Raw genomic sequence first — 27,736 nt, forward strand, 5'->3', positions numbered from 1 at the left:
GAGTCGAGTTTGTTCTACTCTATTCGCGTCTCAGATCAAGATCTTAATAACATTTTTCTGTGCCCGGTTTTAATCCCAAGTCGATCGACCTTTTCTGTTTCGACGTTCGTGTTATGGGGCTGTTGGTCACGTTCAAGAAACAATGGCGAAAGTACGCGACAATGAGAAGGAATATTTCTGCTGCATCTTGTGACTAGATACGTAGTACGATATTAGAATAAAGAATGATTTAATATGAATTGAATTAGCAATATTTTACAACTCGTAGATTGTTCTTCCAACCCTTACTTCTCATATTAATTATAATATTTCAACTGTACTAAATGGAAGACGAATTTTTAAATAACAGTCTTTCAAATACTTGTCGGCCATATAATACACTTACATCGCGAATGTTTGTGTATTTATTAAAATTTTAAATGTATATAAATATATAAATTAATGTGCAGTAATGTAAGTATAAAATATTCAAAGCAAAGCAATCGTTAGAACATTTATACGATTAAAGATTTCTCCAATCCTATAGTTTTATCATACAGTGTCGTTTCATTTTGCGTCTCTGATAATATCATAAATCAAATTTTAGTTTTACCTTTAAACAGCGATCCACGTGTGAAAATTGTCCAACTTTCCATAACCGCAGTTCAATCTAACGAGACCACAAACGTGAGAAGATGGGACGCAAATTAGCCGGTCTTTCAGTCCACCTTTCCATCCAGCGTGTCTTCGATGCGACGTGCGAGAAGAAAGAAATATAAGAAGATTGCTCGTAAATAACGGGTGTTTATACGAAATTGCGCTTCTTGGAAGCCTCCCCCATTCTTCTGGGTTTCCATCGAAATTTACGAGCAGCCCGTTTTGAACGAAGACACCGTGCAACGAAGAATAGCAAACGACGATGAAACCGAGTCATATTAGCGTTCTTCGAAGAGACCAGTCACCGTTTATGTAGTGAACATCAACTAGCATCGTGCTATTGTTAGAAACGACGAATGGATTCGAGATCGACTGTGACACGTGATTCACGATACCCACGCACACACGTGATAGGAAACACTCGCCGAAGAAAAGAGAGCGAGCTATTTCCTCAAAGAAACACGTGCATGAGTTTCGTAAAGACGGAACCTCTAGTGTTGAAACTTGAAATTCGAAGATTCAGAGCATAGGAATTGCTCGACGACGAACGCAATGTCATCGATAAATTGAGAAACTCGGAAACTTATTTTGAAGAATTACGATCACTTTGGAAAATTATAAAGCATGAATTGAAAAAATTGGAAATTAAATTCTTTTGGCGAGTTATGATTATTTTGGCAATCTACTTTGGCAAACATTTTTATAATAAAAAACAAAGAAGATCGTAAATCGAATTACTTTAGAATATTATAGCGATTTTGGAAAGTTTCAACGATGATGATTTTACAATGAAAATGGATCGTCGTTGAAAATTAAGTTGATTATCAGGATTAATATCTCCTTTCAATATTTGATAGCCACTTGCGTTTCTTAACTATTATATTTTAATAGAATTTGATAATGAAGAACGCGAAATTTCGCTTTCAACCTTCGCAATCTCGAAGAAGTCTTCGCCATTTAATTTTAGTAGGAGCGGGGTCCGTAAATCACAGCTTTCTGATTTCGACGAGAATATATAACCATATTCCTCACTCCTACGTCTAAAAAAAATAAATTACCCGCGTTCTCGAACAATACATTCCCATGTAAAAATGATAAAAGTGACCAAGCGTTAATCTCCATAAATAACGAAATAATACGGTCAATTTAAAATTCCGGAAACAGTGAAATCATTCACCGTGAGGCTGGAAACGATGCAGGAGCGGAGGCGAGCCGGTGCACACGCGGCGAAAGTCCGCCTGACCAGACTGTTTGGCACCATCGAACAATGCTAGCGCCCCATGGGCCCTACGGTATGGGGTCCCATAAAGATTCTCGGAACGGGCCGAATTCCTCGGCTTTCCCAGAATAGTAGGCGCGCGGCTATCTTTCATTCTATTCGACCGGTGGTCGACTCGGCTTAAAAACGTGACCGCGGTTCAAAAACGTTATTTTGACTCCCACCAATGGCCGAGATTATGTAGCATTTTGGAAGCGGACAAAAGTGAAAGGGCGCGATACTTTGCCACGACATATGATGTGATCGGTGTGCAGGTGACGTTTTTGATCGTACGAATTTTATTTGTGGATTCAGTGAGTAGAAAAGGCAAATGCGATTAATTAGGATTTTGCCTTTTTATCAGGAACAGTGTACACCCGCCACTTAATTTACGCGGAGTTTCCACGTGGATTCGTTTTACGTGAATGAAAATCGTGTAAATAAAATTTGCCGGTATAAAAGAAAAAATATGATGATTAGCACAACGTAATGTATTTTTATCCTTATCTCATACAGCACTGGCGCCTTTCAACATCGCCGAATAAGTTACTGTGTACGCTTGTTACTTTTTAAACTTCTAGGAAAATATATTCTTTGTGCGCGTAAATTAAATTGTGTTACAATTTACCGAATAAAAAAGAGACTCGCCCAAGAAATGCGTATTCGTAACTGAAGATCAATTTAGTGTTTGTTGAAAGTGTAGATATTATACTTTCTCTGTGGCATAATTTCACTAGTAGTGCTAGTATTAAAATTATAAAAATTATAAAATTACATTGAATGGTTTAAGAAAATAATTGAACAGACTAGTTAAAACCATGATTAATTAAAATCCAAGATATCTTAAATAAAGTTAAATGTATATAATTCATCGTTTTTATTCTTTTAACTGTATTACGTGATATAAGAATAAGTATACGTAGTATGTAAAGCATCGTAATGATTCTAGATTGGTTAAACGATGCAGTTGATTCTGGTAAACGTAGAAATTGTGAAGATCGGCGAGGGAACGGTTCGTTGTGGCTCGTGCTCGCGGAATTCCACACCTAATAAAACCGAACGGATGAGGTGGGTCGAGGCCGTGCGATTGTTCACGGGACACTAGAGACAAAACCGCGTCGTTGCAGCGTTTTCGATTGAAATCGATTACCGGACGTCCCTGTTGCCGGCACAGTTCTACTAAAGGTGAATAATCGCTTCCTTCCGCATCGTTTTTCAATCAACGATATCGAACGAAATCAATCTTAAGTATTCAAACTAAAAGATTCAAGAATGAATTCGTTATCTTCTCTTATCCTGTGTTGAAACATTTAATAGCAATTGCAGAATAATCCATCAAATATATAATAAAAAAAAATGTCTAGAAACATTGTAAAAGATTGGATCATGCGAATTACGAAGTTGAAATGATAAACGATATAAGTGAAGAAAAAGAAAAATAGAAAATAAAAAACGATTAGTAGAATTTTATGAATGTAAATTTAACGCTGTAATAAAATAACGTAATCACGAGTATTTATTATTCTGGGGAATCTATTAAAAATGTGAAAACCTGTAAAACTGATACACGTTCAAAGTCTATAGCGTTTTAATTATGATAAATGACAAAAGTATCGAAATTAACGAAATACTTTTCTTTCCTGTTGGAAATCTCCGCTTCGGCCACTTACATCATTTACCATTTCAACTCGTTGATTCTATTCGATATCGAGGCAACGCGGTTATTTCGCTTTCTAAAGCTAGAAAAGCAACAACGCTACCGACATCAATAAGCGTAAATTCGGAGGCCGAGAGTATTCGGTGAAGGCCGAGATTAAAGAAAGGAAAGAACGAAAGGAGCATAGTGTCGGAGCCAATGTTTTTGTTATATCTGCCAACTCATTGGCCGCTCGTGGGAACGTCTTTGTAATGGGCAAACGTGGCCCACAATGTGTGAATTAAAAGAGAAGCCAGAAGCACCGGCTGTTTTTTCTTCTGGCACTGGCTGCGTGTAGAACGCGGACTATATTTTTGTTTTCGGAATGATTTGCGCGCAGTCACTTCCTGCCGATACGTTCGAAATTACATCGATTCACCGTCGACCGGACTGTATTGTCCGCCGACGCCTTTTGTCCGACATTTCGTTGCCATTGTCTGGCCAGTGTTGGGCCTCGAAAAGATATATTCGTTAAATGTTAATCGTTTGCGTGCTACGGATGCAGATCGGTTGGCTACTTACCCGCCTGTGTAATTTTCTTTGCTTCTTTTTAGCATGTTCGATAAACTATGAATAAGAAAATTCAACTGCTACAATATAGTAAAGTAGAGTTATATATATGAGTCACCTAAGCTTCAAATTAAATCTTGTGCTTTGTACAGCATGTTAGTCTTTAATGGAATAACGAAAGAATGAGAAACTATACTACTTTGGGCTCAGTGAGAAAAGATAAAAATACCAATTATGACGATGAGTCCAGAAAGACCTAGAACGAGAAGTTAAGCTAATCGTGAAGTTATCAAGTTAAATCGTAGATCTCAGAGATAATGAAATCGCTAAATTACAGAGCCAGAATTGAATGAGTGAGAAGGCTTAGGGAACTAGGAAACTAATCGATATCAAATAAACTGGAACCAAATAACGAAAAAATCTTTTCACATCCTAGAGATCTATAGGAATGTTAAATTAAAAGGAACCAGGAAACTAGAGATCTGTTATAGAAAACCTCTCGGCGGGTTGCTAAACCATCGATCCAACCTTACCACCTCTACGCTAGCTCGTGCTGGTTCGCGAGGCGATTACTCGCGATGGAAAGCGTGGTTGTCCCGGGGCTGGGGCAACGAAGTCGCTTAGAAATGCAACGAAATCGTCGGGCGAACGAGCTACACGGTGATCGACTCGCCACGGGTGGGCCGAGCGAGCTGCGGCCGAGCCGAGAAAAAGAAAAGCGACCGGCGGCCAGCCTCCGAGGAAGAAACGAGAAAAAAGAGCAACAACAACAACGGCAGCGAGCATTACTCGGCCGGACGCCCACGGGATTGTTCCAGTATTATGCACCTTGGCAGGTGAGCCTTTGTGCCGAATGGCACGTCATTTCTGTTACGACCAACCGATTCGACGAGTAATTGAATTCTCTTTTTCGACGTGGCTACGAAAAATCGGCTGCCGGGATACGCCACCGATTCCCCGCCGCGGAATTGACCAGTCGGGAGTTTTCGTCCCTTCGCCTCCTCTTGCTCAAAGACTGACGAGAGGATCATTAATTTTATTTTCGCCGAATGAACATGTTGATGGTGCTTGACCGCGCGTCTCGCGTTGTACATCGTCTGTATATTATTATCGAAGCTTCTCTCTGAGTGAATAGACACTGTTTTTCTGGAAGGAATTGATTTTTATTTGGATAACTCGTCGATTACTTGCGATTATATTTGGAAGACTAACGTTAACGGGAGGAGTGATCGAGATGAGTACAGCGAAAGGACGAGGACGGTATTATGAAGTGGCGTAAGAAATAATCATCGTAGACAGTCGTACAAGTACTACAGATTACAATAAAAAATAAAGTCCAACAAACGAAAAGCAGGATTAGATATCACAGGTGCAGATAAATCAACCATTGTCTTCGTGAAATGAAAGCAAGCTTCGTTTAACGTCGAGTCCAAATAAATTCACGCACAAAGCACATTCAGCATACTGTTATAAGGACAGTATTATGCAAGTAGTTAGAAAAGTATTTACCTCAAAAAATCATAGGAATATCATAGCTTAGGATAACAAATTTTACCAAACAATCAGATCCAAGTTATCAATTAGTATACTTGAAACTATTTCTAATGAAAACTTCATCGAGCAGGACGAAGCACGAACCAGTCGTCTATACTGGAACGCGTGACGAGGATTGCACGGAAAAAAAATGAATGAAGTCTATCGCGTTTCACAGGTGAAACGAAACAATAGAAGCTGATGGTGTTTGATGGATACGACCCCGCGTGACCCGACTAATAAGCCGTGCGAATATAAAGAACGGTGATCGAGGACTACCACTGGGTCGGCGTGGCCGTTGTGCAAGCGAGAATAACGAGAAGACAATTGACACAGAGTCCCGATCATCATTTTTCCTCGTGGGTGATTGACAAAATAATTACGTTGTCTGCACGGACAATTAATGAACATTAGAACGTGAACGCATCGTTCGTGACGGTGTGTGCTTCTCCTTTCTTGTCAAACACGATTGATATATGCTCGCACACGAGAAATGTCAGCGTTCGCGTGTATATGCACGACGAAGAGAATAATCGAAAGAAGCCTCGACAGGCCTGAAGACAGTTACACAGGTATGGTAACCAGTTTTCGCGGCAGAGATTCTTCGTGGACCATCAGTAAGGTGTAACAAATGAGCGTATCTCTGTGCTACGATTTTGTTTCCGATTATTATTTGAGACGAGTATCTTTATTCAGGCATTCGAGTACGGGTACATAAAAGCCTGGGTTGATCGTTGGTAGAGTTCAGATTGAAATCAAGACTCGAATGTTCCATTAGTCAAGATGAAATCGAAAGTTTGATAGGCATTAGGTCGTCCAACGAGATCATGTTGCCTGTTTTTTTGTTACTTAGAAGATCACGGTTTTGGTACCATTGCTATTTCTCTAAACCTGTTCATCTAGGTAGACAAGATCGTACATGTTACGCTATTTCATTTCTGAATTATATTTCATTATATCTAACTGATCTAACCAGAATTAATTTGTCTTCATCAGTTTTGTAATTCCATGATCGTAGAAGATTCTGATGACTCGGCTAAGAAGTTAAATACCAATGGACTTCTATTATCAGACCGTAAAAACACAAGTCCCACGTCGAAAGCAATCAAGTGATACAGTATGTACCAACCATCTGATCCATCGTCGGACGAACAGACCTCAATACCATCGTTGCTACCTTATGTTACACGGATAGTAAAGATAAATTTCCCTTCAATTTCTATCTGACTGTATAGATGCGAGCTCGCGACCGATTTGATCCGAGTAGATGCACTGATTTCCGACACGGTGGGGAGCAAAACGAAATTTTAGAAAATTCCCGATCTCAAACGTCGGCTATCGGCTCGCGATTCTATCGGTTCATCCCGACGTGATGTCGCATCCTGCGGCTGCATTTTGCAATATTATCTCCAAGTGCGAGAGCGCATCGATCCGTTCCCTCATTCTCTCCCTTTCTCTCGCCTCCTCCCTTTGCCCTTCTGTTCTGTCTCTCTCTCTCTCTCTCTCACTCTCTCTCTCTTTCTCTCCGTCTCTCTCGTACTGCTTGGCCGTGTAGCGTTGCCTCGTAGAATCGTGGCTTCGTACCTTAACCATTCAATCTTTGAATCACAATAACAGCACCGTGATGTATAGCAGCGCGACTCGGCATTAACATAGGATCCAAATATGTAATCCCAGACATCGCTGGCGGCCATCTGATATGTTCATTATATATTATACCGCGAGAGAGCGTGTACCTCATGCACCGCCGCCGCGGAACAAGTAGGTGCACCCCTCCTTCTTGTATGCACCACGGTGCAACGCGTCTAGTTAGATGCATTTCAGGTGCGCACACGTGCACACGAATGCCGGCTCGAGCCGCGCTCTACTCGTCGTACTTTCAGCGCGCAATAATAAAGGGAAAAGCTGTGCACGAGCACACGGGCGCGGGTGAAAGGGAAAGGGATTAATTATTGCCGCGTCCCCGGTGAAATTTGCAAATTAAATAGCACCAGAGACCAGTATTTTCTTTATGGGTCGATCTTTAAAAATGTCGCGGCTACACGGTGCTTTGATTACGGGCGATTGATCTCGAGCTTTTCGGTGGAAATTTTTGACATATCGAGGAAGGAAGAATGATCGTGCACGGTAAAAATTTTAAATCGAATTCTTTCCCAATGCAATGATACCGTAGAAAGGGTTTGATGGAGAATAGTAGATAGTTATGTGTATCGAGGGATATATAAAAATTGATAAAGGAATTAATTATCGCCGTGTTCTCGTTTTCCGAGTCGACCGTGTCTTTCTAATCGCAAGAAAAATCAAACATCTCGCAAGGGATGAATTCTTCAGCTTGGCAAGTAGAAATTCAGTAAAAATATAAAGAACACAACCGCAAACTGTTTAGCGACACGGCATCAAACCATAAACAATTTCAATATCAGAAACAGCGTGCAGGATCTAACGAGAAAATACAAGTCCCGGTCATAAAGGATCACAGAACTCTTTGTATGGAAATCAGACATGATTTTTGGCAGAATTTATTTTAACATTACGCGCCAGCCATTTTCCGTGCGGTCTTCCTTACAGGGGGAGAAGAGAAAAATAAAAATGACAGAAGGATGGAATTGTGGTGCATCGAAGGGACTTTCATCGAGCGGCAGATCATCGAGTGTGGGCGCGAAATCGATCGCCCCACGTCCCCTTTTATTATTAAATCTGTTTCATCGTCGAAATAGTAGGCGCGAGAGTTGCACTTTAGACATCTCTCGAGATCGTAGGATAAGGGGCTCGCGTTGGGACCGCGCCACTAGATTTCCATCGACCGATCGAAGAACGGCTCGCGAAAAAATCAACAGCCTCTGGAATGCTTTTAAAATGCTAAAATGACCGGTGGTGAGCGATTCACCGCCAAGGACACACCTTCGTTTTAGCCGAGGAAGCGCCTCACTGGACGAGGAAATCAAACGTTTGCGTATATACCTTCGCGTCATTTAACTATCTCGCGTTGGAAGACGTAAGAATGTCCCGATGTTGATTTAAATGTGCTTTAAAATCTTTGCCAGCCTCTTCCTTGACCTTTTTCAGCAAAAGTAGATGCAGAAAAGGATGGATAAAAGATACGAAGATAAATGTCGCAAATTCGGAATTTGTACGATCCTTTCAGCAACTATATTTACATATATTTGTGTCATTATCATTGTCCAGATTCTGTGTAATTCCTTTAATATCTATTTTTTTCTGTAATCCATCTTTCCTTCGTAAATGTGATATAGAACCGCTTAAATAGATAATTTAAACAGAACAAACGCTTGGAAATCTAGTTCCTTAAAGCAAGAGAGGAAGATCGGTATAAAGGCACAATGTTGAATATTATTGTAAATTATAAACGTTTCAAACTACCTAGCCGCCTCCGTCTTCTCGACAAATCACGAAACTGTGAACCTAGCATGCAGCAACAAGAGAATACCTACTATTTCAAACGAGTTTTACGTCGTATCTATTGCTCAACTCGGAGACACCATTCGTTCCTTGATCTAGCTCTCGAAGAGGGGCCTCTCGAAGCCCTTATTTCACACAGGTGGCATATACATATTTGTATTCGGTAAAAGCTCCTTCCGTGCACCTTTCTCTTTCTTCCTCTCTTAGGGAGATAGAGCCTGTTCTGTCGGGAAGCATCATACGCCCACCTCGTGTTAGATAGGATCTTTTCAGCGGCGAACAGCAGCAGCAGCAGCAGCGGTACAGGGGCGAGCCACCCGGTGCGAAGCTCCACGGCCATCATCCATTTCGCCGGAATAAAAGTTTCACGGCGCGCGAGACCGTTTTGTTGAACCGTCTCCGAGGTGTCGGCAGACAATATGACATGCTGCCACTTCCCCTACACCATGTGATTACGTAATACCGCAAACGACGTGGAATTATGAAAGTAATATTAATTCGTAGCGATTTAAGATTTTATTAAATTTGTAGCGTGGTTAGATCAATTGCTGGCGTGTCATGTACATCATGACATATGGTAGGATATGTCAGTTGATATAATCGGAGAGGTGGGGAGAATTGTTACAGGAGTAGCAAGGAATCCATCTATTCACGTTTGAGCAATACTTACTAGTAGAGTAATATTAAATATGGAAACATTAAATATAAATTCAACGGGAATTATGTCCTATTTAGTAGAAATACTACCTTTATCGATCAACGTGGCTTTGTTTGATTCTACGGCATATTAAAAAAATAGAAATTAATTCCTATTTTTAGATATTAACAAGTAGAGAGGTGGTAAGATTATATATCAATTCTAACTTTAAATAACTGGTTGAGTGACAAGCCATTGTGCGCTAAAAGAATCTACGAATAAAATTCCATTTACAGTAACCATAGAATCGTGAATGATATTTAATTTTTGCATAAACATAAAAACTAGCCACAGAATTAAAGAGAGCGAGTTGCCCTTAAGAGAAGAAAGCAAAAAAGACACGGAAATACATTGTGGTGACTTTATCGCAAGATCGACGATCATCCAGGTTGTTCAGGCTACGATCCTCTGTCTCCGACAATGGGTACCAATCAGTGGAAAGCGTGAAGTCAAGTCGCCTCTAATTGTGCAACCTGGACAATAGCGAAAATGACATGGGCGTGAGCTTCACTTAAACCGTGGTCGGGCCTCGGTGGCGTCTAATGGGTTTTGTATTTCGTCGATTAACGTTTGCGAATGACATTCATAGCCCTCTGTCCCTGGTCACCCCGAGATGTCCTCGTGCTCTGCAACCGAGGAATATTCATGGCCAGAAGCCCTGTCGTTGGGGTCCGAAGTTGCGGTGCTCCACGTTATATTCACCGAAACAAAGTGATGCGTTCTCCCTGAGAAAACGAGAGAGACAGGCTAAAGGGTGAAAACGATAAGCTCGAGAGGGATGGAGATTACGATAGAGAAGCCAGGACGCTCCTACCAGAGATACCACCGAGAAACTGGTTTCATCCCTCTTTTCCCTTCTGGTTCTTTGCTTTTTTTTCTCTTTTCCCTCTTTCCTTTGGCGTTCCTTTTTCCTACGTTCCAGCGAAGCCAATGGGTTACCTTTGGAAACTCGAAAGGCCAAAAACGAGGGGGTCTGCGGCGGAACCGAAATTCACAATGAGAATTGAGTTTCATAACCGGGCCACGCGGGCACAATGAGACGAAATTGCGTTACAACGAGGGTCCGGATTTATTATATCGCCGGTCCACGTGGTGGTGGGTTTCGCACCGGCGGAACATGTGTTTCCTTGGTTGTCGCGGCTCAGGGAATAATTACCCTTCGCCGCGGTGCTGCACGCAGCGCCTTACATCGAAAGGGAAGTGGAAGGAAAAGGCTGGCAGTAACGGGGAAGGGTATCGATAATGGCCCCATAATTTCGGGACGCCGACGTCTATCGCGTCACGCCCCGTACACGGGAAAAAGGACCGCTGGAGAACCGTTTTGATTTCGGGGACGTTGCTTGATACGTCCTTGTTACGTAACATTTCTTCGCTCGTTACTCTTTTACGATCGGGTAGAAAATTGAAAATCTGTATTTTTAACGCGACAAATAGCAAGAATCGATGGAGCAAACTACTTTGATCAAAAGCTAAATAATGTAAGAATCCTTTTAATCACTTAATGTGTACAATGTGTACAAACGTGGCATAAGACGAACGTCTCGGAACTACGCTGATCAACTCCACTTTTTACTAATTTCTTAATTTTATTATACCAGTACATGAAAGACAAAGTGCAGATATACCTACTTATGCGCGCATTATAATGATAAATTACACTTTTCAACACGATTTATAATCGAAATGAAACGTAACGGGATATGTTAAAACGTTACTAATTAACACGACTGGATCAGTTTCAAGAAAATTACTGTTATTAGGAGGGAACTGTCGTCGATTGTACTGAACTTTTAGAAAGAATCAGGTAGTTGAGCAGGGTGACAAATTATAGCGTGCGAATCTGTCGCACGGCCGAACAACAGACCCGCCAAGGCCAGACCCACCTACTTCCCAAGCGGAACTATCGTCCATTCATGGCACAATAGTCATCCATTCACAGATACTGTTGCGATCAATGGTGTACCGTTACGAGTAACACTTCCTCGTGGTCTCTGATTGCGTGGGAAAACAAACTCACTTCGACTAATTGCCAATCCATTCGCTCTTTCGAAGAGTTTTACCAATGACTTCCCTCCTTGTCGTTCACGCTTAATCCACCAAGTAAACCGTTTTAGAAAAAGTCAAATACACTACCCAAGGGAATATCGTACATTGAATACTGTAATACTGTATCTTTAATTAAAACTTCAAATCATAAACATAGCCTCGATGTTCCTTTCATTCGCTTTGTTCTATCAATGAATTTCCTCTGACAAGATTCAAACGTTCATGGTATTATCATTCCTCTATCCACCAGAATCTATAGCTAAGAATGGAAGTCAGAATTCTGCCATTCTCCACGACATGTTTGTCTACAATTCCAACAGAAATCGAACTAGCAGCTATTTTATCACCTTTTAATCTTCATCAGAGTATGTGTGTACCTAAAGCTGCAAATCATAAATTGTACATTTTTAAGCAAAATTTCAAATCATAGACGTAACTTCGATACCTTACCTTTCCATTTTTATATCGCTGTAACAACGAGTTTTCCCTATAAAATCTTAAATACTAACTAGAAAACTATCCCTCAATTCAAGAACTATTCAAAATCAGGCTGCCATTCTCAACACACGCTTCTCCACAACACCAACTCAAATCGAACCGGTAGTCATCCCATTACCTTTTAACTTCACCATCGACGAAATAATCCGTAAAATCGGTCAATTAAACGTCGCGTACGCGGATGCTCCTTCTGCCTAAGGTCTAAGGAATCAAACAAATTCTCTAAAGAAGAGACAGACGGTACACCGGGTTCTTTGACGTCGCCACGACGCAGCGGCGCGTGCAAGGATCGCCTCTTCTCGAATCAAACGATCGTGTTAGTGGTAGGAGGCAACTACGGCGAACAGAGACACTCGAAACGTCGTAGAATGGGTGAGCAGAAGCGGAACGGAGGGAAGATTGGACTAATTCGGGGAGACAGTGATCGCGGTGACCTTGTGAAAGGTGATACGCGTTCGTGAAACGATCGACGATGAACCGCAAGGACGTCGACGCGAGAGCATTCGTGTGTTACGCATCTGCGGATGATCCGACGAACCGATGGATGGGGATCATCGAGGGTTTTTTAGGGTCACGGACGGGGAAACGAAAGCCAGCAGGAGCAATGAATGACATAATTGAATTTCACGCAGTGCTGATTCCCTGGCCCAGGACCACGACAATTTCGAGCGGCGACCGCGATCTCCCAGGAATCCTTTCCTGCCTCTGCTTGGGGATTTCCGAGAGATTTCACTTGAAGGACCTAGCGCCAGCTTTGCGACAACTGGAAACGAGATTCACAACGTTTTTGAGAACGCTTGAATTCTCTGATTTTGGTAATTAAACTTCTGATGGACGTTCTGTTCGTTTAATTTTCTAATGAATTTTTTATGAGAGAAAGATCAGATAGTTTTATTAATAATTTTACTATGAGGACATCGGAGAATGTGTAAATTTCTTTGTTTTAATCATCGATGTAGATATAATAAATCCGCAATAGAATTTCTCAGACGAGATTTACATTTAACGTCTCACTACGTTGAGTAGTGATGAAAACTAGAAGACGAAGCTTAAGGTTCGTCGATTTTTATTTTTCTCCATTGCATTGTTATCGATATTTATTTTAGCTATTAAATATTACTCCAGTTCATAGACAGGCGTCATTCGCATCCCCATGGCAAAACCGTGAGCTCCATCCAGCCGGGCTACACTATACTTACACGATCTGTGTAAGGAACAAACGCGACGGATGAATAGTGTTTCGTATGTTCCGTCATTGACTGTAATAGCGGGGTGGAACCCCCAATAGACGCCGCTCGTATTCACCGGATTGAACGCGCACCGTGAGCATTTAGCGCTTTCCCATTGTCCGTTTGTCCGGATGTCAGCATCACTCTCTGATTGGCGGAGAGTGATGCTGACATCCAATCGCCATTGAAAATCGTTAACTGTTGACTGTGGGGTCAACCTGCCCGGCATTCAAGCGTTTCTCTCTCGTCGTTTCCCCTAAATAAAACGGTCCCGGGCAGTCACAACATTTCTGAACAAATTGATCGAACCATGTTTCCTTCCTCGACCTCAGAATTCGTCGAATCGCACTTGGAATTAGTTTCAGAGTATTTTCGAGGGGATAAAAGATTGAATATTCGTCGAACAAATTCTTTTACTTCAAATTATCATGTCTATTCTTTATTGTTCGTGGTTGGAAAAGCGGCTAGTGGAAAAGGTTAGATCCGATTTGTGGACATAATATATTCAAGCTACCTTCTATGACATGCTCTTAAAAATAATGCACACGTATTTTTACTATTGACCAAAATGGTTACTCCTATCATTCGATTATCTACTTATCGTTCAACGATTCGAGACAATAAAAAATTTGTTTGGAGCAAGTCTATAATTTTAATTCAATTTGTTCAATCTGAACGAAATCTCGTTAAACGAAACATCGTATCTATACGAATGTAGCAGTTCGAGAGATCGCTCACGCGAACTTTTACCCGGCTGTCTCAAAGTGCAACTTAATGCAATCGAGTCCAATCGAATCTGAGGTGGAGATAGCAGTTGTGATTGTTGTGGTGATAATGCTACCTGCTGGTGTAGAGGCCGAGATGGGTTCTGCTGCTGGTGTAAATGTCGCTGCTGGGGTACTGCTGCTTTTCTTCTCATTTTTGGAAGAAAGATCGGACTACAGTCGCCGGGATTTGAACCCGAGTTCCCGAACGTTCGTAACCTAAGGCGCTAACCGTAAGGCGTAACTATGCTTACTGTCGAGTGCCGCCACAAATCTTAAGGACAATTCGTAAAATGCTAGAGATAGGCGAGTATACTTGATACAAGAAACGTTTACTTAATCATGTTCTACTGAAGCATATTAAGCGTGTTACGTAAGGCTGTGTCCCGAAGCAAAACAACAACATAAGTCACTCTCGATTCGCGTGGTCCTTTGACTCCTGCGCCGCTACAAATACATCTAACAATAAATATTACCGATCTTCACCATTAGCGATATAGCTCTATATTTCTCGAATAAGATAAACTAGATTACGGACCATACATTCTCAACTGAATTTCCATCAGGAGATTAAGATGCCCAATCCAACACATCGATTTCCACTTGTTTGCCACTCTGTACAAAGGTAGCTTAGCTGGTTGACATCGTATTCTTAATACGTTGACTGCCGCGTCGCCCGTATTCGAATGAGCACTTACGAGGTAAGTTAGTAAGTATTTGGAAAGATATTTCACAGAATATAATAAGGCTATTACATCGTTCTAAAAGAAATATGTTTCACTCAACTGTCACGAAGCACAACTTAACTGCAATCGAGTGGCGTTAAAACTTGAGGACAGTTTGCAAGAAACCAGGAATAGGCGAGTATACTTGGCAAAACTGTTGAAGTGGTTACCACCTCTAAGAAAACTCTACATCTGGTCTTTTTAGTTTTCTCAAGCATTGAAGCCATTGACAGCGCGTAGACAAAAGACTGCGACGAAGTCAGGCCATAAACAGTAGACAGGCAACATTGGCTTCGGGGTTTTCAGTTATTGGGTAACACAGCTGGCGTGTGGACCTGGACAAACTCAAATTGTATTCTTACTTATTACTTCTATTTAAATATATTTTCTGCCTTACAATTTATCCACGTGTTTTCTCTGTTTACACATCGAATAACCTCAACAAAAACAAATGCTATTCCAAGGAAGGAGATGGTCCAATCCCTAAATACCAGACACGTTAGGGCAGCAACAGGTCATAAAGTGACTGCACAGTACAACTTTTACAATTGAAGCAGAGTCTAAGAAATAGAAATCCTTGCAGCAGAGTTTAAATAACGTACATACTAATAACTAAAAAACGCATGATTGAATTTTCCTGAATTAAAAAAAACCTTCTAAAGAAAGGTTAACATTACCTTTACCTACGTTGCAACCATGAAAATGATCAATGTAGACTGGATTAATGTACTCTATCTAAATTATCGTGTCAATTACCAACTTTTACACATCCATCTAGAATTATTAACATTTCTCTCCAATTCCTCGATCCGTCGGGTAAAGAATCCATAACCGAAAGCAAATATGTTAACCGGATTGTATTTTAAAGGACTCGAGCTAATCAAAGGGCTATCAATCGATACTCCTTACAAAAGTCTATCGATGCAGTACCGAGAGAAACGAAGGAAGACAGATAAGCGTTCTCGTAGCGTTGTAGCTAGTAACAAGGGCGAATTACGCGCGCAATCAGTTCACCTGAAAGAGGAAAGGATTGGCACGGTGCACCCTGCTGAAAGGTTCGACCGCTTCTGAAAACGTTCTGTTTCCATCGTTCGCCCATACGTGTCAGACACGTCGTTTTACCCCTAGAAGGGATCAGGGGTGCGTATCCACTCCTCTTCTTTTTTAATCTAGCCATTGTGATGGTAATGCACAGTGTTAGTTTCACGGATGGCGGCGGGGAGGGGGAGGGGGAGGAGGGGAGACATTGTATCGTGCGCGAGGAAGGGCACGCAGAACGTGTACGCGCGTACGTGTGCGCCTCTATGGAGCCGCAAGGACTGCTCTAATTTCAAGGGGGGTTTGTTTTACGAGCACTTCAATCCCACGGAAAGCAATACGGCCTGAGTAGGACCTGACGTCGTTGTAAACAATTCGTTCACGGCTCCCCCTCCGCGATGCTGCGAGAGTAAGAGAGATAGAACGAATAGGAGAGAAAGAAAGCTGGTAATATGAAATAGGGAAAATTTCTTTTGACTTTTTTACGCGACCGTTACACGCACAATGGCGGCCTGGCTCTTTCGATACTGGGCGGCGCTCAAGAGTTAGACGTTCCATCAATCTTGAAATTGCGCCGTTTCGAATTCCGGAAGAGGGTGATTAATGGGACTCGCGACCGCTCGACAATTCCATCGGATCACAGACTTGCTGGACGGAAGATCGGCATGGCGCGAACCTTCGCGTGCAACACGACGCGACTGGAAATTTACGAGCCGAAAGCTGCACGCAAATTTACATCTTTCAAGCGGAGGGCGAACTTACAGGTAAATGATACTTTGAAATATAATTTAACGCTTATTTCCCTGTGCCAATCGTATAATGTATATTCATGCGAAGATAAAGCTTTTGAAAAGTTCCTAATAATTTGTACACTTCGTCCGAATTTCCTTATATGGTTTAGTAATTAGAACAGTATAGAGTATCTAAAACGCTTAAGCAGCAATTGTGTCGAGGAAGTATAGTTTCCCTTGTAAAAATCGAACACAAAGGAGTTCTATTTACGATTCGCGGTAGTGTCGACGAAAGAAAATGGTAAAAAGGGGCAGCATGCACGTTGATGCGTCTGAAAACGACGACACCGAGCATGTACCTGCCAGGTCGACACGTTCAACAAAAGATGCGGAATATCATCAGTTTCAACGACACCCGAGACAAAACTCGAGCGCCGGCGAGAAACGAAAGAGAAGGGGGTGGGCGAGGGTCAAAAATCTGCCGTTAAAAAGCACACCCACCGCTATACGAGTCGCCTTGACAATGACTGCGTGGAAAAGTGTCCATAACCAACCGGGGGCATGGGCGGCGACAATGGACATTCGAAGAAACGTATGTTTGGTCCGTACAATGGTGGACAAAGGAACGATCTAAGTGCCTACATGTTGCACACCAGCGTGCTACAAATACCCGGATGTGTGCCCTATGGATCTTAACGTGAGTCGTATCACCGCCTGTCTCGGGAAACGTCTTCCAACGATGAAAGAAAACGCTTCGCCGCCAGATGACCGAAGAACCTATCGCTTTTATCCGTTAAGTCGTTCTATTCGTTCGCTACTGTTCGCTATAAAAGAGCCAGGATTACGCGATTCATGTCATGGATAATAATCTGCGAATTACACGCGTTTTTGAAGAATGGAAAAAATTCTAAGGGCATTTGAATGAATTTTTAATCTTCGAGTTATTACCGATGAGTTGTTTGCTTAAGTTTTTATGGAAATATTCCTTATATTGTTTATCTTTTATATTTAATAACGGGTATATTAGACCATTGAACGAAGGTGTTATGTCAATAGACATATTATTGATATGTCATTCTTAAGACATTTCAATATTTATAATAAATGATTTAAGCATTATGAACATAAATATAAAGGTATTTTCGGATAAACATAAAAATTTCGAAGTATTAAATTTAAAAAAAATCGAAGTATTAAATATATAAAATAGTATTAAATATATGAAAGTATTAAATATATAAAAATTTCGATGTACTAACGCATATTGCGCACACCTGTAACAAAAATTAAACTATAAATTTTGAATAAAATAAATGAAGGAGATACCCTAATACAAGATAATCAGAGAACAAACAATTTAATCCATTACCTCTCAATATAATATAATTCCATTATACCGTTATTTATAAGTATCTGTAACTAAGGTTTCCTACATAATAGTTAAATCGTCCTATGCTATTACTTACAAAAATATCTCTTTACAGTTTAACTAAGTCGGAGAAAGAGAAATAAAATGTCCCTTGTCATTCATCGATGGTCTGTCAACACGAAATACAACCTCTTAACGCGAAGAACAAAGCAAAGGAGAAAGGACAACTATTAGTGTACAACTGTGGCAGGAAGCAGAAAAAGCGATAAGATGTCTTGTAAATTTATGGTGGTGACGACCATGGGACAACTATGTGAAGACAAAAAGTCGAACATTTACCATCGTTCCCGTAATTAAAATGAAAATATTGCATCGGTCATGCGGCTATTTCGTTTTACTTGCTTGCGTTGTAAAACGAAATGGTAAGTCTGGACGATTTTCAAGTAGTAAACAATTTCTTCACCGCTGTAAACACCTAGCCCTGGTTTTAACTCTCCTGTACCTAAGAATCTTTTCTCCGTCACATTCAGGAATAAACATCCGTGCAAATCCGCTTTTCATGTGTGAAGCGGACGCATTTTCATTCGTTGACTTCTTGACTTATCGTTGGCTTCTTGCTTTAGGATCAAACTTTTATTAACTATTAAAGTTTTGTCTCGTGAAATGTTCTTGCCAATAATTAGGTACCGTTAGGTATTTCCATTGTGACGACTGATTAGGTAATCTAAAATTTGCCTGAAATTTCTAATTCAATACGGACGATATAGAAGGTTCTGGAAAGTTGAAAATATTCTAAAAATAGAATATAGTATAACCTTTCGCTACTGCGGGCGACTACAGTCGCTCTGCGTAAGATGCCACGTATTCTACATAGAACGAGTATTGTACATCCTTAAGCCTTTTATTAACAATAAAATGGTGTAACAAGAGGGAAATGTATATGTTGTCCTCTTTTCACAATGAAGAATATGATGACACGAAACGTCATTATCGCACGCAAAAAAATGATTAAAAATCCAAAATGTGTTGTCAATTATAATCGATTGCGAATAGCGATACCAGTGCTAGATTTGCGATGTTGGCCTATGTATAACACCATGTCTCGAAAAATACCACACACAATACTATTATTAAAAGCTATTAGTATCGTACGATTATATTATATTATATCATATTATTATCACTAGGTTTACGGGCGTTTCGTATATATCTATCTCTACGAGCACCCGTCAAATTGACGGGTATACGAAAATACGCATTTTTCTTTAAAAAATCGATTTATTCAAATTAAGTCTGAAAGGAACAATATTAGGCTTCACGTTTAGCAATTATGAGTAAATCCAGGAGATATAATAAGATATTGAACATAATTGTCGACATCAATGGAGATTGTTCTGATGATACCTTCGAAGAAGATCGCTATGAATTAGGCCAAAGCGAAGTTGATAGTGAAAGTTCTGAATATACTGAAAGTGGAGAGACGGAAGGACATTCGGATAGTGAAGAGGAAAACTTCTTGAAAGTGTGCCATAACAAGAAAAGGATGCGTATTTTTTCTAGTTCTAACTTCGAGGACGAAAGGACGAGTATTCCAGGCACATCCCAAAATGTAACGGGTGAAATTGAAATTGCAATTGACGGGATACAGTGGATAAAACTAAAAGCAGGCGGATCTAGGGGTAGGACGCCCGCTCTTATGATATTCAAGGATATCGCAGGGCTTACTGGCTATGCTAAGAGAAATATTATGTCGGGTTGTGTAACTGGTGCTTTCGAATTGATAATTGACAGACACATAATGGAACACGTAAAAGATTACACTGAAACCGAGACGTATGGAGTTTTGAAAAAAGACGGAAATCACAGTTGATGAGTTACGTAGTTTTCTAAGAATTCTATATGAAGCGCATATGAAGCGAGATCATTGAAAGCCTCCGAAAGATTAAAAACAGATAAATTTGCGCTGATATCCGAAATATAGAACAGATTCATAAGTAATAGCCAGGCTTGTTACAAGTCATATGAAAATATCTCAATAGATGAACAAATATTTCCAACGAAAGCCCGATGCAGGTTTACGCAATATATGCCGAATAAGCTTCATAAATTTAGCATTAAGTTTTGGTTTGCAGTTGACGTCCAAACAAAATATATTTTGGATGGTTTCCCTCATGTGGCGAAAGATGAAACTCTATGCTCAGGGGAAAAAAGGACAAGATGACTTTGTTTTCTTCAAATTTATATTGTGGCGGATGAAAAGAGAGTTTTGCGTTTCGTCCCGGGACTACCGGCGGACTCGTCAGTAAGGCTATGCTCGGTAGTCCCTGCCTTAGACGTAGAGGGAGTCTCGCTAGGTGCGTTATTTGTATCAATCGCTCGTATATTTGACCGCTAGCAAGTTAGACAGACTCGTTGTCGTCGTAGCCCTTTAGTGTTGGCGGTTGGTACCAGCGGATCGCCCGGGAGGTGTTGCGCCGCGTTGATGCCTCGACCTGTCGGCGTCCTGTTGATACCGATCCGCCACAATATAAATCTGTACGCTTATAAAAAAAAACTGCACGCTTACTGTGTATGAAAGTAAGCCTAACGTAAAAGTCCTCCTCCTAAGCACCGAATAGAAGATAGTTATAAACGTGTTCCAGAAACCATTGCTTTTTACAATAAAACAAAGTTTGGTGTGGACGTCGTTGACCAAATGGTACGCAAATATAGTGTGAAAGCAGGGAGTTTCCGATGGCCCCTTCAAGTCTTTTTCAATATTTTGGATTTGTCAGCGATTTGGATTTGTTAAACACGTGGATATTATATAAAGAGCGCACCAGATCGAAAATATCCAGAAAGGAATTCATATTTTGTTTAGCCGAGGAATTAGCTGGAGAAAACAATGAGAACATTTGCACTGTTTTGGCGCGGCGGCTGCTCGGTCAACGGATGTGCCACGGCGAAGTTGCCCGTTGTGAAAAGGTTAATATATATAAGATGTAATATATAAAGAACAGGACGAGTTTAGGTACATATTTCACAACCTAATATTACGAAGAGTGATCAGATTAGTAGAGAACACGTTAAACAAACACCTAAATTTTGCCGAAATGAGTGAGAACAAAATTTGGGAGGAAGATTTGCTGATTAAATACGAATGGCTCGGTAATGCGTATAAATCCTGACTAAAAAGAAAGATTGGATAGGCAGTGAGAAAGAACGAGAAGAAGAAAGGATACAGGGGTGTGGGTGCCGAGATAAAAAGACAGGCCTTCCAACCCGGTCACCGTTGATTCGCGCTAATTACAGCGTTTTATACCACTCGAGCTTAAAGAGGGTATTAGTTGAGGCGTTGTAGAAATTCCGCGTGTTTTCGCTACGGTCCGTTGTTCGGGTGTAACAGACGAAGGACCCAAGAGCTTCGACCGTTTCTCTCGCGTAAGACCGGTAGGCAATTGCGGCACGCAACAAAACAACCCTCGCGTTCACGGTGTTTATATTCCTTTGACGGCGCTCAGAACCCCTCCGTATTTCCGTGGTAATTATTTGTACATCACGATGGAATTATATTTTAATTTTCCTGTTAAAATCTCGAGAGACAAAAGACGCGCGAATAAAATGAGTTCGTTATACCTTTGGTCTAATTTTACGTTTTCAAAAATAACACATCGCGAACAAGATACAATGACTGAAATTAACTAAATTTTAGACTTGGCTAGTATAATTATTTATCCAGGGGACGATGGAACGGTTACTCAAAATATTCGCAATACTTCATTGATAGAGAATTAAAGGTTGTTTCTAATCATTTTAACGTTTATCTAGACAACCATAATGTAGTAATAAATTCAGTGAAAAAATATCGAAAGAATATTTTCATTAGAAAATAAAAAAATTGTCAAGAGAAATATAGAAATGGATATCTAAAAGTAAATGTTATCAGGAAAGATGATCATTGCATGTGAATCTTATAAAACTCTAAGTGTCTAAAGATGGAAAACACATCTTCCCTCCCATTTACGATTTTTCTTGTCAGAAGTCTTTGAACTGGACGACGAGTGACGGTCGATGCGTAACGCGTCTGTTGGTGCAGTCAACCTCACGTGGCACGGGAAACTGCAGCCCTTCTTCCACCGGGTCGTTTTAATTAATTACTCGCTAGTTTTGTGCGCGAGACTTTCTCGCTGCTGTCGTGCTTTGAGGTCCATACTGACTCGCGCGGATCGTCGATGCAAACCTTCAGAAACTCGGTAGCAGCCGCTCTCTTCACGAAGAAGAAGAAAGTGCACGCGAGCAGGGCACGAAGGGTTGGTGGGCGTGAACATGAGCGTTAAACGGCCAGGTATTTACAGAGGGTCGTCCCTTGGTCGGGTACTTAGCTATCGTCACCACCTTTTTTCAATGCCAATTAGCGTCGCCTACGCTCCAATTGGTCTGACTGCGCGTAATCCCCAGAGAAGAAGGAAGGTAGAGGAGGGAAAGAAAAAAAAAATAAAGGTAAAAGGGCGAGAAGCAGCAGAAGGCCATTCAGAGAAAGGACCGCCACTTCCGCCCTGTAGAACAACCCGTCACTTTGTTCCTCAGCGATAACGACGAATTATGGCGGTGAACGGTGGCTACGAACTCACATACGCGCAAACCTCTCGTGACTGGCTTGTGAACGCACGCCCTTTCTAACATCAGTGCACGCCGCGGTACCAAGGGTCGCAGAGACCCAGTCATCAAAGATTGCTGTGACGCGATGAATTTCTACACGCTTAATGGAGATAGTGCACACGTTTCACAAGGGAAAGAAGATAGTGATACGCGGACCTGAGAGAACTAATTATATTGATTGATTCAAGACATTAAAGATGTATTATCGGTACTTTAATTTTAATTGCGGAGTTTCCTGGGAGAAACGCCCATAATATAAGTCGTAAATTGGTGATATTGATGTACACTTTAAGGAACAGTTCTTCAAGTAGAACCTATTGGATTAGGTAGAATCAATACATGAACTAATAAACCAATAGATAATCAATGGAAACTTATTCTTCAACAAGAATAGATAGGCTCCACTAAAAGCTGTATTATACAGGGTGGTTGGTAACTGGTGGTACAAAGGGATTCTACGCGAAAAAAGAAGTCGAAAATATAGAATAAAAAATTTTTTTTTTATTTTTCTATCGAGACAACGATCTACAGTGAGATCCGTTATAACGAGACGTGATAAAGTGCACGCGTACCGAGCGAAAATTCAAAGTCGATTTTCTCGAAAACAAAGCCTCAAACGAAAAATTTTTATTCTATATTTTCGACTTCTTTTTTCGCGTAGAATCACCCCCTTTCCGCTTGTACCACCAGTTACCAACCACCCTGTATATTTCCCAATAGATTTCTAATAATTTTAGTTCATACAAATAAGTTTATACATACACAAATACATCAAAACGAAAGTACCCATCCATAACACAGGAACCAGGAAATTCGTGTATTTTCAAAATTCATTTACCCGCTCCCACGTACAGCGTGTTTCTCAGGAAACAAACGATCCAGGAGAGAACGAGGACCGTTTAACAAGTTAATAAGTCGCATCGCGCAAGCGCAGGCGTTCGCGCGAGTAAACGCGAATGCTGGCTCGCGTCAAGGCTTCCTTTTGGTCGCGCGAAACGGTTTTATGGCTCGTCGAAGAAGGGTTCGCCGCGAAATTCCGACCTGCCACTCTCTTTCTCCCTCCATGGTAATTGGCGTTGAACCCTTTGAAGTCTGGCGCTCCTGTTTTCAACTCTTCTCCATGCGCGCACGACCAGCACACCAATTCTTTTCCTTCCTTTTTTGTTGCCGGGTGTCACGATTACGCGACGGCGCACGTACGCCAGGCGGAATTTAAAAATCCGCGCCAGAAGAGGGTTCGCGCGTTTCAAATCGCGAAAATCACGGCCCTTGATAACGCGTTCGCGTATCAACGCGCGTCAAGCTCGAGGGTCGGCCACCGCAATCAAATTAGAGAAATTAGCGACCCTTCGTTTTTAGCAGGCGAATTAAAAGCGGGGCTCGATGATTGGATTGCGTTGGAAGTCACGAGGGGCTTATTCTGCTTTCGGTCATCCAGAGAGAAAAGGTTTTTAATGCGTTAAGGCGATTTCTGGATGAGCGAAAATTAGTCATTAGTGGCTGGAAGAACGAATAGGAAGCTGCCCACAACCAGTATCTTTACAAGAGCATCCTGTATTTTGCACAAGAGGTAAGAAAAACTTTCACTCTCCCAAGTCATCTCAAATATAAATAACCAGATGGCGCGTGTTTACACACTTATGATAAGTGTTAATATGTAAAGAGTTATAAGAATGAACTTGGAAATGCAAATATACATATATAATAATAAAAAATATACAATTCTCGCTGTTGTATTATCTATAGAAATATATTTGTCTGTAGTATTGTCCATGAAGACATGAATCTGTATAAACATCCATAGCTCAATAAGTAATTCCAACTATATAATAATTCCAAATCAAACAACACAAAATTTCCATCAGAAGAGAACTATCTGATAAAGCGGTAACATTTCTGTATTACAATAACCATTTCATAGGCGAAGGACCATTCATAGTCGACCGACTTCTCACCATAATTAAGCCGAGCCACGAATTCTACCCGATTAATAATCACGCCTAAATGCGCAAGGGTGGTTTCTCCACGAAGCAGGACCGGGTATTATAGTGCCAAGCGAGATAGTTTCGCAGCAGGAAGAAGACAGAGTTCGCTAGCGTTGGTAAAAGAAAGGACGAGGGTGGTCGCTCGTAGTGGAGGCAGGCGACAAAGTGGCAGATCGCGTACAATTAGAGTTACACGGTTCTCGCCTGCTTTTTGACGTCTTAAAACAGAGGCAGCCGCTTGAAGTGACGGAAAAGAGTCGACTAGCGAGTCGGAGGCGTGAAGATAAAAAGGAAGGGGTTAGCACGGGAAAAGAAGGTGAAAAAAGGCAGACGCGTCAGGAATCCGCGTTCTCTCTGTGATCTTTTTCCATGAATCTTCTCTCTTTCTCTCTCTGTCTCGCTCTCTCTCTCTCTCTTCCTGCAACTCGTCCCTTGTGTCTCTGCGAGCGTCGGCGCGGTTCGTTTCTTTTCGTTCTTTTCCGGCTTGTATGCCTCGCACACTGGGCTTCAAACTCTCTTTCTAGGTTGACACCTTGCAATTCTTACGCAGCTTTCACTCGTTCGCCTCGTGCAGCTCGCTGGGCTCTAAAATCGCCCTGTTGAAAGCATTTAATTAAAGCGAGCTACCCGCGCTGATGGAACAGGGAAAACTGGGCTCCCGGGGGTGAGAACGACGCCTCGCAAAACTGAGAAGGGAGAGGATCCGTATCTGAGAGTCGAATAAGGAACGAGATAACGAAGAAAGATAGGCAGCAGAGTGAGTGGGGGAGAAAGGGAAAGAGAGAGAGAGAGAGAGAGAGAGAGAGAAAGACGACGATGACTGCGACGTGTGTGCGTGACGTGTCTCTCACCGTAGGGTGCGAGAGCAACCACATCGGCGAGGGAGTGGCGCGAAACTGCGAAACATTGTCTCTTCACCGCAGCGTATGCAAGCTGCCAGGCATTTACTTAATTAGAGGCCAAACCGTATATACGTCTGTCGTTTAGAGGGTGAGAAAAACGCCGGAGGGAAGAAAGAACGAGAAAAGATGCGCGTCGCGGCGCTTCTCGTTTTTGTGAGCCACGGCTCTACCATTGCGTTTGAAGGACAATTCCGTGGACCACGGTTGAGATTATTTTGTGCCTTTAAGACGGGGATGCTTATTATTCCTGGATCGTTACTTGGTACACGTACCTTGGAATATAAATCCTGATTCTTTTCAACTTTAACGTCTGCACGTTTATAAATAGCAATTTACACCATGATCCTTTCTACTTGGAATCTATTTGCCGGTAGATATTTAAATCTTCTGGTTTAAATGAAAACGTGTATAGTAAAACGATCAATTAACCGGCTTGAAGACACCAGTTAGTTCTAAATCTACCCTCGAACGACTCGGTAAGAAAGTTTCAGTTTCCCTTTTAAACCGGCCCGTTGCGAACCGCTTTAAAGAACATCCTCGCATTGATCTGTTAGCTTAGGTCTTTTCTCGGTCGTTTGTTTGTCGCTTCGTAACAATGCATTACGAATACCGACAGAGCGGAGTTTTCGACGCCCGCAGCGAGTGGACATCGGCCACGATAGCGTTCTGTATTGCTGTCTCTGCTGCTTCAACGAAAAAAGAACAAAGAGGACGTGAAGACGAGAGGAGAGAAGAGGAAAAAAGTGGAAAGGGGCAGCAGCAGAGCACCTGGCAGAGATTCCGCCACCGAGACTGCGCGGCATTATATTTGGTGACAATGGATGAAAAACATGGCTTCGCACAACTCGCGTACTCTCCTTTTCTGGACCTTCTTTATTGCCGGGGATAATGTCCCTTTATCCCTTCACGGGACCTAGGACTCGTTTCGCCATTGTAAGCGGACACTTCGCTGGAGCCTCGAGACAGCATCCATCCACCGGTGACCTTTTCTTTCTCCTCTAACTCCACCTCACTCCCTTGTTCCACGAACTATCGTGGAACGTGCATCGAACGGGAGGATAATTCTTGCCTTCTCTCGTGGAAAACCATTCTCACCGGAAATGATCGAACTCTTAGGAATTCCACTTTAGTTTGGGTACACCTTAAACATCCTTGGGATGACCATGAGCGTGCATAATGCAGATCAGGCGAATATAGAAGCTTAGTGATCCAGAAATGTGTATCTTTGGGGTACGACAAAATACGACAGATTTTGGGAATAGGAATTTTTCGAGACGTTGCTGTGAAATATTTGAAATAGTTAAATACTATGTTTGATTTTAGACCATTATCGCGCTTCATGTTTCATTAGTTTATCATGTGTCCATACAACACATTGTAAACAATATGTGACATTGTTAGATTATCCTTGTAAATCATGAGTTCGTTATCCTGAATGGGAAATATTTACTCTTAATCTAAACAATTTTGTTGTTAGGAATTTACTTATATATTGTATATATATTCTATGTCTATGTATATATTGTATGTATATACAAGATAAGCTGTGAAGGACCGAAGAAAGCTCCTAATTATATTTACAAAGCCTATTGAAACATTAATACAAAGTTTATTATACAAAGTCAGTTGACGAATTTACGCCTATTAATATTACTTAAGACCATAAAAGTAATTTGTCAAGTATTTTTGTATTGTAGTCATACAATAATGGTGTTATACGACGGTTTGGGCCAAAGGTCCAATTACCCGAAGAAAAGTATACAACTTTATCTACTGTTTCGGCAATGTAAATTTCCTATCGTAAACGAGTGAATTGAGGTAATTGACTTTTACGACTAAAAAAACTTCTCAATTTCTTTGTATTGAGATATGTATAATTTATGTGCTAGACTAGATTGATAGCGTAGTAGTGATACATGTATGTGAATATGAGTGTGTGGAAGTATGTGTGTGTGCCGTGTCTTGAAAACAAAGCAATGTAAACTGTTCAGTTGGTTAATCCTTTAACCTACAACTACGGACACAGCCCGTAGTAAATGATCGGACTAAACGTAAATATTA

The 27,736-nt window shown here is 41.3% G+C and overlaps 1 protein-coding gene across 1 annotated transcript; it reads left to right on the forward strand.

The window, feature by feature from the left end:
- The first annotated feature begins 19,480 nt into the window (after positions 1-19,480).
- On the forward strand, positions 19,481-20,020 carry LOC117233077. Its single transcript, XM_033493013.1, has one exon. It carries the CDS (start codon positions 19,481-19,483, stop codon positions 20,018-20,020), a length of 540 nt encoding a protein of 179 aa, XP_033348904.1.
- The last annotated feature ends 7,716 nt before the right edge of the window (positions 20,021-27,736 follow it).

The sequence above is a fragment of the Bombus vosnesenskii genome, unplaced genomic scaffold, assembly GCF_011952255.1.
Source record: "Bombus vosnesenskii isolate JDL3184/JDL3185 unplaced genomic scaffold, Bvos_JDL3184-5_v1.1 scf7180000013294, whole genome shotgun sequence".
Taxonomy (NCBI): Eukaryota; Metazoa; Arthropoda; class Insecta; order Hymenoptera; family Apidae; genus Bombus; species Bombus vosnesenskii.